At 51.1% G+C, this 18,264-nt stretch overlaps 2 protein-coding genes across 6 annotated transcripts in view; one reads left to right on the top strand and one right to left on the bottom strand.

The window, feature by feature from the left end:
- The window catches only part of ACO2 (aconitase 2), a 30,679-nt gene extending 29,868 nt beyond the window's left edge, over window positions 1–811 (bottom strand). The window contains exon 1 of one of the 2 annotated variants that reach the window (XM_018909980.3): window positions 687–811. The gene's annotated coding sequence lies outside the window, so the exon portion shown is untranslated. The remainder of the gene's footprint in view (window positions 1–686) is intronic. The other variant, XM_030237900.2, reaches the window with a different exon arrangement.
- A 1,385-nt stretch (window positions 812–2,196) lies between these two features.
- Window positions 2,197–13,009, top strand: TOB2 (transducer of ERBB2, 2). 4 transcript variants are annotated; one of them, XM_018909982.3, is made up of 3 exons: window positions 4,345–4,527; window positions 5,706–5,893; window positions 8,570–13,009. In XM_018909982.3, exon 3 carries the CDS (start codon window positions 8,656–8,658, stop codon window positions 9,676–9,678), a length of 1,023 nt encoding a protein of 340 aa, XP_018765527.1. In that variant the 5' UTR covers window positions 4,345–4,527; window positions 5,706–5,893; window positions 8,570–8,655; the 3' UTR covers window positions 9,679–13,009. The 4 variants fall into 4 exon arrangements, with proteins under 4 accessions (XP_050841510.1, XP_018765527.1, XP_009084790.1 ...); XM_050985553.1 differs by lacking the exons at window positions 4,345–4,527; window positions 5,706–5,893 and adding an exon at window positions 2,197–2,215; XM_009086542.4 differs by lacking the exon at window positions 5,706–5,893 and having other exon boundaries at window positions 4,352–4,527.
- The last annotated feature ends 5,255 nt before the right edge of the window (window positions 13,010–18,264 follow it).

Consider the following 18,264-nt stretch of genomic DNA (forward strand, 5'->3'; position numbering starts at 1 on the left):
ATCCTCTCCTCAAAAGTAATTTTTCCCTGCTGCAGCTGGCTGTAGCTGTCACTGCCCCTACAGCTATCTCAGCTGCTCCTCCCTCTCCTGCTCCCAGCTATTAATTCTGTCAGGTTTCTCTTCTAAGCTTTTTGCAGGTTTGAGAGTATCAGTATGTCTTTTTCCCTACACAGCTTTGATGGATGCCATTTGCCAAGATGTTCAGGGCACTCTAGCTCATTGGTTACAGCAGACCTATTCTCCAAAAGCAGTTCTATGGGAATAAGCAACTGCCTCTGCAGACCAGGAAGTCCATGTCAGACCTGTTATCGGCCATTTTAAATTCTGTGTTTCTTTAAAAGCAGGCCATGACATGCAGATTTGTTGTACCTGGAACTTTATCACTTCAACCAGAATTTATCACTTACCCTCAGTCAGGCCGCCCAAATTATCTCTCTAGGAATGCAGAAGGTTTGTGCGCACTTTTTTTCTTTCCCAGAAATTTGGAAGATGACAACGTTTTTCAGTAAAGGTAAAGGGAAATGAAGGAATTAATTTTTGTCTCAGAACCATTACACCCTGGTGAGCTAATTTTAGAGCACCCCTGTTCCTGATCATGTAGCGGGATTAGCCAGGCAGGGCTTGCTGTAGAGGTACAAGTGTCCCCATCCCTTCCCCCATCCCCAAAAACAGCTGAACATACTCACTTTCTTGGCACTCCCGATGCCCTCACGCTGACTGCTGGATATATTGGTCTGTATTCTGAGAGTTAAGCTGCCATTTCTAGTTGTTCTGAGTCACTGGGCAGGTGGAGAGAGGGAAAGACAGGCTTTTTCCCCTTTGCCTTGTTTGCTCAGACAGCTCTGGGGAGCATGCCAAATGCTGCTGGTGCTCGGATCAGTTCAGTGCCACTGCCTTTCTGGTACTTTCAGAGCGTGGATGGGACATTGCCCTGAAGCTGCTAATTCAGACAAGGGTAATGGACACATTTGTGTAGCCCAGAAAAACATGACCTTACTTGCTTGGTAATGATTTCTGTGCACCAGTAGATGATACCTAGGCAGAGCCTCTAGAAAAGTGCATTATTTTTCACCTAAATAGATTTTAAAGTACTTGTGCAGGAGGAGATTGACTTGCAGTACTGGAGACCAGAGCACATGCTAAAAGGGCAAGCTTCCCTGCAGGGAAAAAATGAGACAAGACACATCCTGCTGCTGTGTCCAGGCCAAGCTTTGGAAGGGCTTCATCCATCCATGGAGTTTTATGCAGCCAGATTCAGGGGCTCCCTGGCTGCCAGCTGCAAAGTACTTGTATGGCAACAGTAGGGAAGAGTGGGAGAGACAGGAACAGCTTTGTCAATGTGGCAGCTGAACCCCCATGGTGCTGTCTTCAAGTCCTAATGCCTGGAGCTAAATGTATCTTCCTGCCGTTACTTTTCTAGGTAATGTTATATTTTCTTTTTTTATTAAAATGTTGCATAACAAGTAAAAAAAAAAAAAAAACAACTCCTTCAATTTTAAATATTTACATTGAAGGAGAGAACCTAGGACCTCCTGGCCTATTAAGAAATCAGCCTCTGTTGCCAGTACTAACAAGGCATTGCTGTGTTCTGAAACGTAGGTGTTCCCTGTTACACACCCCTTCAGACCAACTGCCAGCCACAACTACAGCTGAGCTCAGCAAATAGCTCTGTAACATACATCCACTTCCTTGAACCACCTAGACTTCATCTTGACAAAGCCCTTGAGCCCCAAGCATTACTTCTCTTTAAAAAGAGACAAAACATAAAGAAAAGGTAGGTGAAGGTTTGGAATCTGCCTGGGAGCTGCATGGACAAAATCTCACTTCTGAAACCTTATCTGCACAGAAGCTGTTATTTTCTCATTACAGACATCGGCTGGAGATGTTTGCCTCTTTCAATAGCAGGAAAGAATTTTTCATTTCCTTGGGGTTGTCATGTGAATTGAATGTACAGAGGATTCAGGGTACGGCGATATTAATTATGTCCAATTATAACCTGACTCCCCTTCCTTGGCATTAAATAACCCAACCGAACGAGCTCTGTCCCAGTGGCTTGGCAATTGCTCCCCTCCCAATGCACACGTGACAAGGGAGCTTTGCTTTGGCTTAATAGCCAAATGGCTGAGAATGCAGGAGCAGATACTGTGACAGAATTCCTCTGCCTGCATGTGTACAAGGGCGACGCCATAATTAAAGGAGCACGGTCAAGACACAGGTATTTTAAAGAGCCCTCTTTATGTGACACCCTCTTACTAACACCTCTTATTAAAACAATAATAGAAGTTTAGAAATGTAATTGCCTTTTTTTGCTTAACGATGCTAAAAATAGCTCAGTCATTTTAATTTCCTGATCTCTGGCTGACAGTATGATTTTGCTTCCAGCAAAGCAAGGGAATAATTGAAAAAAAAAAAAAAAAAGAAAAAAAGGTATTCTTTTGTAAGTAAATTCCTTTTAAAAGAGGAGTGATGAAAATAAGGCTGCTCATAATAGCTCTCATAAATCTTCCTCTTCTCCTTCCTCTTTCCCTGTAGAAAATAAAACAACTTCAAAAGTTATTGGGTTTTTTTCTGTAATCAGTGGGAAAATAAGCAAGGCTGGCTGCTGTGGCTGGGAAGGAACATTAATGGATCTCTTAAATACATGGTGTTGGCTGGCCTTCAAAGAAATGCTCTTCTGTGGCAAAGGCAGTACCTGAGGTAAAGTGTTCCCGAATGAGAGAGGAAGACAAACCAAACCCAGAAGAAGGCTGAGGGCTATTGTGGAAATAGGGCAAGAGATGAACTTTGTATTTTTGCACCTCAGAGATGGTTGCCAGGCCAGCTACCCCGGCTGCAACAGGGACTGTGGTAATGCCTGTGTCACCCTCTGCTTGTGTCAGCACTGAGGAAGATGCAGGACACGTGGCTGGGAGAGCCTGGAAACACCATTCTTGGTGTCCCTTCCACTAGTTTGGAGTGTTACTTGGGTCAAAAGTTGCTTTAAGTGTGGGCAGCAAACAGCCTTTGCAAGTGGTGTGTGTGAAAGGTGGTGTGACCTTGGACTGTAACACACACGGCCTGGGGATGCCTGTAGGCATTTTCTTCATTTTCCTGGAACTAGTAATGGATCTGCTTTGAAATAAAGGGTGCGGGTCCGTTTGTGTGCTGGCTGAGAGTGCCGTCAGCTTGCTAGTGGGTGGTGCAACTCAGCCTTTGGCAGTTGGAGGTGCCGCCATCGGCCCATGGCCCCAGGGATGGCTGTCACCGTGGTTGTCCTTCCCTAGGACAGCCTGTGCCCCCGAGCCCAGCCCGAACCCGCGAACACCCCGAGGTGCGGGAAGAGCACCGGGGAGGGGGCAGGCCGCGGCCGCCCCGGTGACTACATCTCCCGGCAGCGCCCACCGCGCACGCACACCCCCTTCGGCTCACTGGCTGAGGCAGCGTTCCAATCCGAAGGCGCCGCCGGCGCTGGCCAGCCAATGGGAAGGCTGTTGCTAACACGCCGCAGTTATTTTTAGCTCTGCCGGAGCTCGCGCACCTTACGGGTCTCGTCTCCGCCGCGGCGGGGCCGGCCCTGCTCTGTTGGAGGCGGAGGGACACAGACGTGCGGAGACAAAATAGTCCGGGAGGCGGGAGGGCGTGTCGGGGGCGGGGTCTCCGTCCGCGTCTCGGGGCCGCGGAAGTGGCCGTGTCTCTCCTGTTCTCCCCGCGGTGATACCAGCCCGCCCGGTTTGGTTTTGCCCCGTTGTTCCCCGGGGAGATGCGCTCGCAGTCTCCCGGGCTCCCCGCCCGCATCGGGGACCGGGGATCCCGAGGGGTTTGCAACGATGGAGAGAGCCGGGATTGCACGTCTCCCCGTGCTCCTCCACTGTAGCGGGGCGGGGGGCTTCGCAGACGTACTTGGTGTGTGCAGAGAATTGTCCGTTCGGAAGTCCCGGGGCTGGCCTTGCCACTGAGCGGGGGCTTGGTCGTACCCATGGTGCGCGAGGTCGGGGACCACGCCGGCCGGTCCCGTCTCTCCCCGCTCCGTTCGATTACACTCCCATTCCCCCGTCACCTCAAGCTAAGCCGTTTGGGGAAATCCTCAGGTCAATCCCCGCTAAGCCGCGGCCCCTCCCCTCTTTCCCTTGCGCTCGGATCTGGGATACTCCCGGTGCCCAGGGAGTAGCAGAGGGGACTCCACCGTACCAACCCCCCCACCCCCGCCCCGGTCCATCCCGGGCGCTGCGGACGGCGACGGGAGGGGGAAGTAGTCCCGGTCCGCCCCCCGCGGCCGCATCACGCGGGGCGGGAGCGGATCCGTGCGCCGAGAGGTTGCTAAGGGTGAAAGTTTGCCGTGAGTTGGCTCACTCGGGGCCAGGGCGCGGGCGGCTCTGGGGCCATAGCAGTAGCATCAGCACCACAGCACCGGGCCCGCCCCGCGCCGTCGGGGATAAGGGAGGGAGGGGACGGACGAAGACGGGGCAAAGCAGAGACGAGACCTGCCGGCAGCGCCCTCGGCCCCCGCGACAGCCGCCAGCAGCCGCCGGCCCTGGATCCGAGAACGAAGTAAGTGGGGCTGGGGCTGCTTTCCTCCCCCACACCCCCTCTTGGGCTGGGACCCCACGAACGCGCGTCCTCTTTGTGAGCTCGGCCTGAGGGGGCTCATCGTCCCCCTCCCCTCCAGGAACAGCGATCTGCCCGTCCGTGGAGTCGCTGTGCGCCTGTAGCCCCCGGGGGGATTAATGGGGCTTCAAAGGAGAAGAATGGAGGTGAAAGTCACTGGGTCGGGGACGCTTCGCAGTGCCCCAGTTCACCATTTTGTTCTCCACAGCTTAGTTTGAGGGGGGGGGGGGGGCGGGAGCGGGATGTGGCTCAGCCCCAGCCCCAGCCCTAGCAGCCCCAAAAAAGGCAGGCTGGGCCCGAGGGCGGTGGTGGGCGCCCTGGGCTCTCGGGAAAGGGGAATGTCGCCGGGGTGTTCCCTTTCGTACACGACGAGGTCCGAGGGGGAGAAGCCCGGCGACAACAAAGGCGCTGTCGGGGCTGGGCTGGGCTGGGCTGCCCCCACCCCCACCCCCCCCCATTTCTCCCGGACACCCCGATCTGCGATGCCCGCTGGGTGTGCGGGGCCAGGAGCTCGCTCTTGTTGACATATCCCCATCCATCCTACCCGCTCTGTTGGGACCCTTGTTTGCGACTTGGCGTGCCCCACTGGGGCGAAGGGGACAAGCAGCGGGGGGCGGGGGAGAGGGACAGAAGGTTACTGGGCTTCTGGCCTCCCGGACTCCGTCCCGCAGCCGTGGTGGGGGGGGAAACAGCTGCGGGGTGGGGACGCGCCCACCCATCCTTGCCGAGAAGGGAGGGAGGGGAAGGGAAGGGGAGAAGGGGGCGGCTGCCCGCGGTCCCGGGCCGCGGGGCGTGTTCCCGGCCGTGGGCAGCGCCGGGAAGGGCGGGCGGGCCCCAGCGCGCATGTGCCCTGGAAAATTTTGTGCCCTGCCTCGCCGGAGGACGCGCCGGGCCGGGCGCGGGGCGCGCCGGGAGCCGCAGTCCGGGAGAAGTAGGTCGCGGGGCGGGGACGGGGGGCGAGGACTACAGCTCCCGGCGTGCCGGGGCCGGCCGGCACCGGGGATGGCTGCGCTTCCGGGGATGGAGGGACGGCGGGGCTCGTCCCCGCGGGGCTGTTGGGCTGGCGGGGGGAGCCTCTCCGCCGCCCTTGGCGGGGTGCTGGAAGGGCGCTCTCGTTCCAGACGCGTGTCCGGCTGTGGGACTGCAGGCCGCCGTGGCAGCTGTCTGTTTAAGTCCCGAGGCGGCGGCCAGCCTGTTCGCAGGGCCGGGTCTCGTTCGGGAGGTCGAAGGGAGATGCCCCCAAGGTCACCCATCGTGTTGGTGTAGCCGGGAGGAAAGGGAATCGTTCCCGTTCTCGCTCTTCTCTGTTGTAAGTGATGGTCTGGCCTCTTCCCTTCAGTATACCGTTAAACGGGGCGTCTGAGGGGGCTCTTGCCTTCCCTCGCAGAGCAGAGAAACAGCTCTTTGTTCCCTGCCGGCACCTCGATGTACAGTAAGCCTTTAGTTTGAAAATGCTGGCCTTTATGGAAGACTGCTCAGAATATCACTTACAATTGATATTCAGTAGTTTCTTCTCTCAGAACCATGCTGCTTCAGCTGGATATCAGTGGGTTGGGGGTTCTTAAATTATTATTTTTTAAATTATTTTATCACGTTCCAGTGCAGTAGATTGAGGGGATCCTACTGGAGCTCATCTTGCCATGTCAACAACATGAGAAGCCAGTGACTTTTTTGTGCCTTCGGCAGGTATCAGTAGTATGCCTCTACCTTGGCAACTGTTGGTGTTATTAGGCTAATTAACTTACCTTTTTCATAACGAAGGTACAGAGTATTCTTTTTTTAGGAAAATTGGAGAAAAGAAAAAAGGAGATTGTGTATAATTGTACCTCCTCACAGCTTTCTGCAAAAAAGTTGATGAGGAGCTGGGGTCCTCAATGTATATCCTATAGCAGATAGGATGTTAACAAATTTTAGCCACTGTTCCTTTCCCAGTCTTATCTGATCTCTTAATAGATTTTGGATCTGGATTAGAATTTATCACAAGATAAAAGACTTACCAACTGGCTGTTCTCTTCCTGCTTAACTTGCTGGGATCCCAAGGTGTCCTCTCTTTGAACGTCTCAAAGCCGAAGAAGTTAGAGAGCTCCATGTAATCCTCCCTGGAGGTAGTATAGTCTATACAAGCTCTTGTTAGGGTTTTGGTGTGCTCTTTAGGGGTTTGCTTCATGCTTAATTTTTTTAGAAAAGGCCCTGTCATTGTGCCAAGACTTTTGCCTTCAGAAAATGGCTTCTTCTTAACTGTTGTTAGAAAAACTGTGGATGCTTATTTCTTTGGTGTTCTTTGGATTTGGTCAGGTTGTAGTGACCTACCAAAGTTTGTTACATTACAGTAATTCCTTAAAGCTGGTTTTAAAAGCAAGACTTCTTTCCCACTCCCTTGTTCCTATGTGTTTTTATGTAGCTGAGTCAAACCCAAAGGGGGTTCCTTCCAGAACTGGCCTCCTTATTGGCAAATCTGAGGTGTGGGATCTGTTTCTGGTTACCGTCTTCCTAAAGCTAAGTCTCCGTGTACATGCAGTAGTACAGAAAAAGCTTAGAATCTGCATCCCTTTTTTGCAGTAAAGCTTTAAAATACTTGAGGGCTTCTTCAAAGTTATTTGATCCTTCCTGTCCACTGAACTAGACCAAGCAAACAAGTCTGGTCAGTTTTTTAACTCCTGCTGACTTAGGCCAGCATGGACACCTGGTTGTGCTGCTGGGATTTTTCAGGGGAATGCTAACTATGTATGTTTGTACTTCATCCCCACCCCCAAATAATTGTCACACATCATAAACACTGGCTTGAGTGCTGTACAAGAATATCCCTAAAGCCCATTTTAGGAAGACAGTTGAACACAGTGTATCTCTTTGAGCAAGGTGAGGGCAGCTGAAGACAGCAGCCTCTGACTAAGCTGCCAATTAAAAACTGGATATTCTTCTTTCCCCTGAAGAGGTGTGGAGGCTACTGGAAGTGTGCTTGCTCTTAAAGTATCTGTGAGATTCATCTTCCTTGGATGAGTGACAGAGTGTAGTGCTGACATACCTGGTTTTGGGTTTTTTGTATCCAGACAAACATTCTGCAAATCTGTGTATAATGGGAGAGTTGAGTGTTGTGGTTTTGCATTGTGCTTTTGTGGGTTCTCTCCATTTCAGAGACTTCCTCACAAGGCAGGGAGAGAGAGGAGGGAGGATTACTTCAATCTTTGGCAAGCAATTTCAGTTTTTATTAAGTAGGTATCTGATCCTGGCAGAGCTCATCTTCCTTCTGTGCAGGGATAAGCGATGTCAGCTGTATTGGGCAGGCTGTTGACGTGTTCGTATTTTGTGACCCTCTGCACATTTACTGTCCCACTCTCCCCACTCAGCAGACTCTCACCTGGGTACACTTAATAAGATACGTGCCTGCTAGTCAAGGGGATGGTAAACATGGGCTGGCAGCTGGTGCCCCAGCACCTTCCCTCGCTCCTTCTCGTCCTTTCTGCGCTTGTGCCAGCAGGACGTGGCACCCGGCACAACCACGCGGCCTCCCAGAGGAGAGGCCGGCCCTGCTGTCCTGAGCGCAAGCAGGTCTGCACAAAGCTGCTGAGCGAGTCACGAGGCTGTTCAGGCGCTGCACTTGTGCTCTGGAGAGGCTGGTGCAGGTGAGCTGTGCTGGAAGCAGCTGAGTGCCAGGGCAGGAGAGGCGTGTTAGGTGTGCTGACAGAGCTCTGCCAGAGCAGACAGTGGCCTGCCGGGTTGAAGCAGCAGTGCTTGGCAGCGAGGTGAGTGTGATGTACTTACTTTCATGTGGGTAGTGGCTACACCCTTATTTCTTCTGAAAGAGGAGCAAAGAGAGTTCTCCCTATCAGCATCCCTCTGTTTTGAGGATCTAGTACACAAATACTTCTAGTATTTATGCAAACTGCTCATTCTGCTTCATTCATGAAAAGGCACAGTTATTTATCTCAACAGGGGGAGAGTTGTTGTGTTCTCTAGTCTTCATCCATCCTTTTCTCTCTTTCCCTAGGTCTCTTTGGAGTCAAAACTTGTCTATGTTTCTGTCATTTTGTCACTTTTAATACACTGCCCTGATTTGCTTGCTGGGAAGAGAGTATGCATCTGGAGATCAAAGTTGCTCTTAACTTCATCATCTCATACCTGTACAACAAGCTTCCTCGGAGGCGGGCAGACCTGTTTGGTGAGGAGCTAGAGCGCCTGCTGAAGAAGAAATATGAGGGTCACTGGTACCCAGAGAAACCTCTGAAGGGATCTGGCTATCGCTGTGTTCATATAGGGGAGACGGTGGATCCCGTGGTGGAGCTGGCGGCCAAACGGAGCGGGCTGGCTGTGGAGGATGTGCGTGCCAATGTGCCAGAAGAGCTGAGTGTCTGGATTGATCCTTTTGAGGTTTCCTACCAGATCGGTGAGAAGGGCTCTGTTAAGGTTCTCTACCTAGATGACAGTGAGGGCTGCAGTGCCACAGAGCTGGACAAAGAAATCAAGAGCAGCTTCAATCCTGACGCCCAGGTATTTGTCCCTATCGGCAGCCAGGACAACTCGCTGTCCAACTCTCCGTCCCCCTCCTTTGGCCAGTCACCCAGCCCCACCTTCATCCCTCGCTCTGCGCAGCCCATCACTTTCACCACTGCCACCTTTGCTGCCACCAAGTTCGGCTCGACCAAGATGAAGAAGGGTGGAGGAGCTGGAGGAGGGGGCGGTGGAGCAGGGGCTGTGCAGCAGCCGAGAATGGTCAGGTCTCCCACCACCAACCTGCTGAAGCACAAGGGCCTCTCCCTGTCTATGCACTCTCTGAACTTCGTCGGGAGCGCTGGGAGCCAAGCCCCGCAGTCACAGCTCTCCCCCAATGCCAAGGAGTTCGTTTACAGTGGCGCCTCGCCGGGAGCCAGCAGTCTCTTCTTCGATGGTGTTGCCAGTGAGAGCCAGGCCAGCAGCATCCCACCAGCATCGCAGTTCAATGCCAGCACAGGTGGTACCTTTGATATGGCTCAGGTCTTCAGTGGCAGCACCAATAGCCTCTTTTTGGAGAAGTCTCCCTTTGTGGAAGGACTCAGCTACAACCTGAATGCCATGCAGTATCCTAGCCAGTCGTTCCAGCCCGTCGTCCTGGCCAACTGAGTACAACGGAAGGAGAGTATTTTGGGGCAGGGAGGGAGGGGGGAAACAAGAACAAAACAAACAAACAAGAGGGAGAGAAAAGAAAAATAGAAATATACAGAAAATATTAAAACCGTACAAATATAGGTTCTTGGGAAAAGAGAGAGCTCAGTGTTGTTGCGCTGTGCTGGTAACGCTCCTGAAGCACTGAATTGTTTTTTAACTCAGTACCTGTGCTTTTTTCCTACTCACTTTTTTACTCCTTAAAATGAGTCTTGGGCTTTTTTTTGGTTTGTGTGCCCTCTTCCCCCACCCCAGCCCAGGACTGGTGCAACTGTAGGTCACAATGCTCCTGATTCCCTGCACCACCCCCTGCCCCACACTGGACACAGGGTCCTTCTAGCTGGGTGTAGGGATGTCATCTTCATACCATTGTGCTGGAGGAGGGACAAGAAGAGGATGAGTCAGTATTGGTGGGGACACACACAGTCTTATTGCATGTTAGCCAGAATGGGTGGGTGAGCTTGCTTTTTCTGTGTATACAGAGAACATTGCCTGTGCCCACGGGCGCAGACCATTGTGCTGTTGTGGCTCCAGCCCAAGCTGGCATCAGCTGTTCTGTGTGCTGAAAAGCATTAACTCTTCTCCTTGACCATCTCGCAGCACATCGCAGTCAGGGCAGAAGCATTACTGTGAAATGGCTTCTTCCTGCTCCATTCCTCATCTGCACTTCCAGTTGTGGCTACAGGGGCACAGTGGCTTAGTGGCTCTGGTTATTGGACCTTTCTGTACCTGAGCAAGAGGGCTTTTTTATGCTCTCTCAGGGCTGCCCAGTCTGGATGACAGCCCCTGTGTAGAATCACCACCTGCCTCTCTTTGTGACTTGGGGGAGGTGGCACTGAACCAGCTGGACCACACTTGAATCCTTCCCCCACTTCCCAGATGTTCTCCCCAGCAGCAGGGGCCACCATCCACTTGGGGTGGCCTCTGAGGTCAGAGTTCTCATTATCTCCTGTGTATTAATCTTCTTGTCTCAGAGAGGAAATTCCTTCCTTTTTAGTCAGTGGGGCAGCACAACTTTTCAAGAAGATAGGGTGATGTTGAAGCTGCTGTCTTGAGTGGTAGCATAAGGGTTTGTGCTTTCAGCCAGGGATGCACCTGACTAAATCCCTTCCCTTGCCTTTCTGGAGAAGCATGAGGAGGTGGCTGATCCAGTGAGAAAAGGAAGCACCTGTTATAAATTCCTCATTCCAACCAGATCACATCAGCATGGACAGCAGCAATCTTAGGGCAGAGCTGGGATGGGCTCTCCAAAGGCAAGTGGTTGCCTCAGTCTGTGAATGTGAGCTGCCTCTTCATAGCAGGGATGGGATATGGGACTCTGCACCTGTCTCCAGGGTGATGTGTGGCAGTCAGGCAATAGTGGCTGTTCAGCTTGATCCCTTCTGTGTTGAGGACTCCAAAATCCACCTTCACAGAAAGCCAAAGGAGGACTGCTTCATGCCCAGGAAGGATGGAGGCTTTTTTGGTAGGAAGGGAGTTTTCTTTGGAGGGTGCTGTGTGAGCATGGAAGTGTGCAAAGAGGAAAGAGATGGAGATGATGAAACTCCAGTTTTTGAAGTTCTCAGTTTAAATGAAAAATAAGCTTTTGCTGCTTCCCAAACTTGAGGTTTGGTTTTCTTTTAATGATGCTTCTTGGAGCACAGTTTGAAATCCACTCCTCCTGCATTTGTGGAACCAATGTGCTCTTTCAAGAAATCTGTTTCAGGTGAGATGAGCTTGACCATGTGCTTTTCCTGCTCCCTTCCCTGAGATGGAGGCACTCCAGCCCTTTTGTAGTTGTGTTGCCACTGAGCGTTTGCAGAAGGTGATGGGGCTGTCCCAGGGAGGCTGTGTCTGCCCAGAGCTCTCCCAGGAGAGTTTCCAGTGTACCCTTCCCCTCGATGGGTGATGGGGTGCATGGTCCTGACCTTGTGCCCAGCATGGGTTCCTAAGTAGGCTGCTTGCTATTGAGCTATGACCAATGCAGCAGGTGGATGAGGAGAGCAGAGCCCAGCCAGTTTCCCCAAAGCTGGTGCCCACAACCTTAACCCTGCAGGTCTCCAGAATAGGACAAGTTGATGAGGAATGGCCCAGCTGTTGTGTTTCCCTTTTTTCTTTTCTTTGAACCTACTGCTTTTAACCGGATGCTACCACTGCCACGGAGTCCTTCTCCCCAGCAGGGTGCCGCTGGGTGCCACCCCACATGCTGCACTGGACTGTGAGGGGTGTTCAGCCCCTGATGGCAGGACCTGGTCCAGTTGCCCCCCACTGTCCCCACATCTGGCAAAGCCACCTGCGAGCCGCTGCCGTGAGACAGTGTGCTCTCCTCCAGCACAGGGAGGGAGGGAAGAAGTGGGGATGTCCCCTGTCCACTTGCTTATGTGTGTGTGTGAAGCTTTGATGCTGCTTTGCCCTGCCACACGTATTATACCTGCTTTAAAAATAGTGGTGTGAGTGGAAGGAGGAAAAGAAGAGGGACCAACCTCTTTGCATCTTAAAAGGAAAAAAGTGTGCTTCAGAAATGTTCCTCCAGCATCAGGCAGCAATGGAAACTAATGGCCTTTTCAGGTCTTTTCTAGTCTTGGATGTAGGCGTTCAGCTTCAATTTTATTTTTTAAAAACCTGCACTAATTTACCTGGTTTCTTAGGAAGAGAAGAGAAGAAGATTTTTTTTTTTAACTTTTATTTTTTATGGGTTTATGTTCTTTTTGTTGATGTCCGTTTGTATTGAATAATTTGCTACATTTGTAAAATGTAAGAGGTATATATAATATATGTATATTTCTAACGTAAAAAATGTAATTTTTTTCTTTTCAAGATTTTTTCTTAAAAAAGAGGAGAGAAAAAATATTTTTTCAGGAAAAAACTTTAAAAAAAAAAAGAAGTGGTGAAGATTCCTTTCTCCCCACTCAGCCTCCCTTTCTTCCCACCCCTCTCCAAGGAGTGAATCGACAGTTGCCTTGTGGGAGAGGAGTGAAAGAGGACAGAAGTCTGTATGTCTCCGAGTGGAGGGTTTCTGCGTGTGCTCTGCTTGGGGTTTTTTTGGAGAAGGGGACTACTGAGGGGGGAACCAGGGGGTTGCTGTCTTTTTCTTTTTTTTTTTCCTTCTTTTTTTTTTCTTTAGCGAAGGAGGAATACAATCAGAGTTTTGTATTCAGAATGTTGTGCAATATTTTGGAACGGGATATTGGTGTGTCTAGAGATTTAGTTAAAAACAAACAAAAAAACCCCACAAAAAGGTTGATCAAATCTGTACAGTTTCTATTGTTCCAGATTTTTTTAAGTTTGTATTAAAAGCATGATATAATAACTGTTTGTTGTGTGATGTGTGCTAAGTGCAGAGGGAACACCTCAGACATGCCTAGTTTTGGGTAAGGAGGGATACAGCTGCCTTTGGATGAAGTGGTGCCCAGTGTCAGCCTTGCAGGCAAGGTCCTGGTTTCACAGCATTAGGAATAGCTCAGTGATGACCAGGATTGTGCAATAGGGCCAGGACAGCTGTCTCAGTGACCTCTCTTGCTGCCAAGAATAGCAGTGCATAGGAAAAAGTGGTGATGTGCCTGGCCATCCCTGGTCCTGCCATGATTCAGCTCTGTGGAGTGGGGGGAGGAGAGCTGGCTCTCCTCTCTGGGGGAGAGGAGGGAGCCTTTGGTGTGTGGTGCTTTGGGAGCCTTCAGTCAAGCAGCAAAGTTCCTAAAATACCCAAATTCTGTGGCAGCTCACGAGGACCATCACCTTTGAGGTCGGGTTAGAAGCCCTCTGGCGTAACTCATGGGGTAGATGAAGCTCCCCACGGGAGAGAGGTCTGGTTTTGGGTTGATTTCTTTCCCCTCTGCACAAACCAGTTTGTGTTTATTCTGGGGTGGCTGTGGTACTTGCTAAGCAAAGGGAGCATCAAGGTACATATGCAGGCTCTGTCCTCCCTGCTGTGAATGTTCATCCAAGGTGACTTCCCGTAGTGGAGTGGGCTTGAGGCTGGATATGAGAACATGCAGTAATGATAGTGGTCTGATTTTGTTTTTATTTGTAAACTCTCACTGCTCAGTTTCAATTAGAATTTCTGTTCAAGAGAGTTCCTTTTTAACAAAAGGAGGTGAGATGGCTGAGGAAGGTGCTAAAATGCCTGTCATACCCCAAGTGTGCTGCTGGCTGTGTGACCCAGCTTCCCTAGCCCCCACCATGCTCCTGCTGCCTCCTGCTTGAGGGGTGCCTCAAGTTCCCCCTGCTGCCTCCTTGAAAAGCTGTTGAAGCGAGCTGCTCTAAATGTCCCTTGAGGAAACCAAACAAGGAACTGGAGCTGACTCCCACTAGCATCCCCCATGCGCCCTCAGCCCCTCTAGCCTAAATTTCTTCTTGGGAGAGCTCACTGTGCCCTTGGTTTTGCGAGCCCCAGGGGCTGGGCTGCTGTTCATGCCTACTGTGTGCCGCGTGACTGTCACACTGCACTAGGCAACAAAACTATTTTTTCCCCTTTGTGTCTCAAACCCCTTGTAATCATTTATCTAAAGCATGCACAACGCTTGCCCTTAGACATGTTTTTGGAAATGGAAAATCAAGGGTGACTATGTGCCTTCCTGATCCTTGCCCTGCATTTGCTCAGCTGTGACGCAGGGAGGCATGGAGCCTTTCCCTTTTTGGTCACAGGTAGGGCCTGGAGTTGGCTTACAGCTGATAGCTGCACAGCCTAAGCAGGGATTAGGGAAGAGGTTTAGTATAGCCTTGTTCCTCCCGAGGTATTTGTCACTGTGCTATCTCAGGGAGCAAGAGGAGTGTAGGGAGCTGAACCCCATGTAGTGAAGCGTGCAGGGAGAGTGCTGCCTTCCCATAAGCCTTCAGAGGGGAGCTGCTGGAGCCCCGTGTTGGGCCAGTATGGGGTAGTGCCTGGGTGTGGGAGTGTTTGCCGGATGTTGGGACAGTGACCGAGTCAGTCCCCGAGCAGCTTGCTCCAGCAAGGCACAGCAACAAGATGGGACTTGTCTCTGAAGCCTCCAAAGCGAGGGGCGTGGGGGTATTGTTTAGACACTCGTCATAGGGGACTCCGTTATTAAGAAGGAAACTTGCAACTTGAGTCACCAAGAAGGCGGGCTTCTGCCTGAAAGGAGGAGACAGCTCAGGTAGAAAATGCCACACTTCAGCCTGGGGCTTTTCAGGCTGTGACAGCATCAGCAGCAGTGTCTGACTCGAATGGGGCTGTTTGGGGAGGAGATAGGGGCTGGTGCCCAGAGGAAAGCGTTAGACAAACATGAAAAGCCATTCCCTTGACTGTGTTTAAAATACAGGCCCAGTAAAATAGCTTGAGTTTAGTTCAACGGGAGAGGATCTCCTGCTACCCCAGAGCCTCCTGGAGATTTGGGATTACTGGGATTGAATAACACACGGCATGGGCGCTGCCAACAGCGGGTGCCTCCTCGTGTCCCAGCGCTGGCCGACATGCCAGGACTGAAAGGTGGAAAAACACCACTAGTGGGGGGGCCAGGACCCGCTGAGTCCTTGGCATCCCTGAGGAGTTTTCCTGCCAATGCCACCTGCTCCATGCTCACATGGCTGCAGGCACAGCACTGCCCATGGCCCCAGCAGGTGTGAGGGGCAAGGTTGACGCCACGGTTGCAAAGGGCTAGACAGGTTTTTCCACCCCACATGTGTCCTCTGACAGAGCACAGGCACCAGCCCAGCTGCAGGCTGTGGCCAAGGTTAGCCACCTCCAAAACCTTGTGCTTTTTCCTTTAATTTCTGTGACAGGGCTCCAATTCAAACACAACCCGGGAGCATGTTCACTCCCAGCCTTGCAGAGCTCTTCTTCCAGTGTCCCCCCACTGCTGCCTGCCTTGTCACCTCCAGAAAAATCATATTTTTATAAAGATGAAGAATTAACCTTTCACCCTCCATCCCTAAGACACTCCAGGGAAGGATAAGCCTCATCTGGCACACATGGTGCTTTTGAGTTGTACTGGTTAGTGAAGGGCAGATTTTGTGTGTGGCCATTGCCAGTGGCAAAAGTGACTCCAGCATGGTACCTGCATATGTCAGGAAGGTATGTGCTCTTTTTTCCTCTCTGAGCCCTCAGAAAGCACAGGAACAAGGTAGGAAAAGAGGGTCAGGACTGAATTTTGCCTCTTTGCCTTGAGGAAGGGCAGGGAATGGTATAGATGAAAGTGTGTTCTCCTTCTTCACTGAATGCCAAGAAGACAATAGTAGTCCCCGTGTTATTCTGTAGCTGCTGAGTCTTAGTTGAGGCGGATGGGGTTTGGGCATTTGTGCTTATTTTTATTGGCCTCACACTACTGGCACAGTTTGCATGCTGAAGGAAGCAGATCCTCAGGAGGGAGTGTGTCCCTCCCACTTGGCAGGGTGTTTCCACCAAGGACAAAGTTTTCCTTCAAGTGAATCAGCCAGAAACTGCTTGCAGAAGGTGCAGCTGGGGCTTTCATCAGGCAAAAATGAACCTGAAATGACCCACACAAGGTGTAGGGAGGGCAATGGGCGATGTTGCAGTAGCAGGAAATGCTTCTTTCACGGGCCTCGGTTGCAGAGCTCAGCAAATTCACGCAAGGGCCAAGTCCAGCTTCCATCAGCAACAGGCGTTCTTGCATTTCCTGATCTTCCTGCGGTCAGGTTCAGTGTCAACATGTGCTGCTGCAGGCTCCCTCAGAGGCATGAGTGGCGTCACAGCAGGCCTCGGGCACCTTTCCAAAATCTACCAAGGTCATCCTCTGTCCCTACCTGTGTCCTGCATTGCTGGGCTGCTGAGCTGCAGCTGGGAGGACGCTCCGGACGTTCCCCACAACATCCAAAGTGGCAGCACTTGCAAAATGCACTGGGCAATTGAGGGGCACACAGAAAAACTGGGGGGAGCTACAGAGACTTAATCTGCCAGGGGAGAACTGGGGTTGGCATCTTTGTGGAGACAGACTGGCAGCACAGTGGAGAACACAGGGAAAAGAGCAGCAGTCATGTCTGGAAGAACACAAACATGGGCCAAGGAAGGACTGAGGAGCAGAGGGAAGGACAGCACCCCAGGGGCATCTGAGGTGTTTACACACAGGTGCTGATGTCATGGGGAGGCAAGGAAGGCAGGAACTCTCCTCTTCCCATCCCTACCTGGTGAAAAAGTGCATGTTCCCAGTGACCCAACACGGGCAGCAGCTCCATGGGCCTCCTTCTTTGTGAGCGCAGCCAAGCAGAGCTTCTTCATCCCCACCTGGCTCCCTGCTTGAACTCGCATCCATAATCCTCCTCCAACTCTCAATCTGGGCTGGTCCTGGCACAGAGTTTCCCCTCTGGGGACCTGGCCAGATCTTACAGGGGGGCCATGAATCATGGTGCTTTCATTGCCTCCAGCACAGACGTGGAGATCCTGAGGCTTGGGGGGAAGCCTTGGCTTCAATGCACTCCCAGGGAGTACGAGCACCAGGCTGGCAACCATTGGTCTCTCCTGTTGCCTCACGCTGATCCTCCAGCACCGGGAGCTGCTCTGAATGGGAAAGGAGGTGATGCAAAAGGATGGGAGGGAGACATGCTGGGGAAAGGCAGCTTATCCCTTGCAGCCATGCCACTGCCAGCCGCCACTAAGGAAGGGAAAGGGCTTGACAAATTCCAGACAAAATAAGATCTAACAAAACAAGACCAGAAAGAACACAGGTGGGCTGTGATGCTCCAGGGCAGAGCTGAAGGTGATCTGCACTGCTGAGGAGAGCAATGTAAGCTGTCACTGTTAGACAAGGCATTGGATGGTATAACCCACAGTCTAAGGGCTAACACATCAGCACAGGGAACCACAAATTGCTGGTTTTTAGAAACATAAACAAAGAAAATTTCTTACAGTCTGGATTATAAATTACATCACAGAACAACCATGCAAGAGAGACATCACTTGGTTCTTCAAGTGAGAGACTTGACCATTGAGAATAACCAGTCAAAGCCAGCTAAGAAAGATTATTTTATTTTGATAAGGATTTATTTTTAATCTTGGAATTATTGTCTTCCCCAAAGGTACTGTGCTCTTTGAAAAATCTAATTTTCTTTCATGGAAATATTTGTTATGTTAATTTTTGTCCACTCATAGAACTTAAGTAGAAACCTTCCCAAAGTCAATGGTTTAGAGGTGACAGTGGGGGCTAAAAAAGCTGTGTCACCAGCAGAGAATAAATGGTTTAGAGGTGACAGTGGGGGCTAAAAAAGCTGTGTCACCAGCAGAGAATAAAAGACAGCACATAAACAGCATGTACTCCATCAGTCATACAAGGCCAGTATTTATTGAAGGAGAAAGCCACTGACGACATCTTTATGTGAACACACAGACAACATCTCAGCTGAAAAGATTTTGTTACTTTATATTTTTAAAGAAATTACTACAAGCTTCCCAGTGTGCACCTTAAAACGCTATTAAAGGACCTGAGTCCATCCAAGCTTGACTGCAGTATTGTGGGCTGCCTTAGACTGAACTGTTGTGTCGTCTGAGTGCACAGGGTAATTGCTAAGACTTGTGGGTTTTCCAGCAGCACCTGATTGATCTCTACCTGTGATGGAGCTTTCCTGGAATGAACTGGTTGAATGAGGCCATCAGAG

Source organism: Serinus canaria, chromosome 1A (assembly GCF_022539315.1).
Source record: "Serinus canaria isolate serCan28SL12 chromosome 1A, serCan2020, whole genome shotgun sequence".
Lineage (NCBI taxonomy): Eukaryota > Metazoa > Chordata > Aves > Passeriformes > Fringillidae > Serinus > Serinus canaria.

Coding starts and splice junctions, on each gene's coding strand:
- TOB2 (XM_050985553.1), top strand. CDS start 8,656: ATGCATCTGGAGATCAAAGTTGCTCTTAACTTCATCATCTCATACCTG.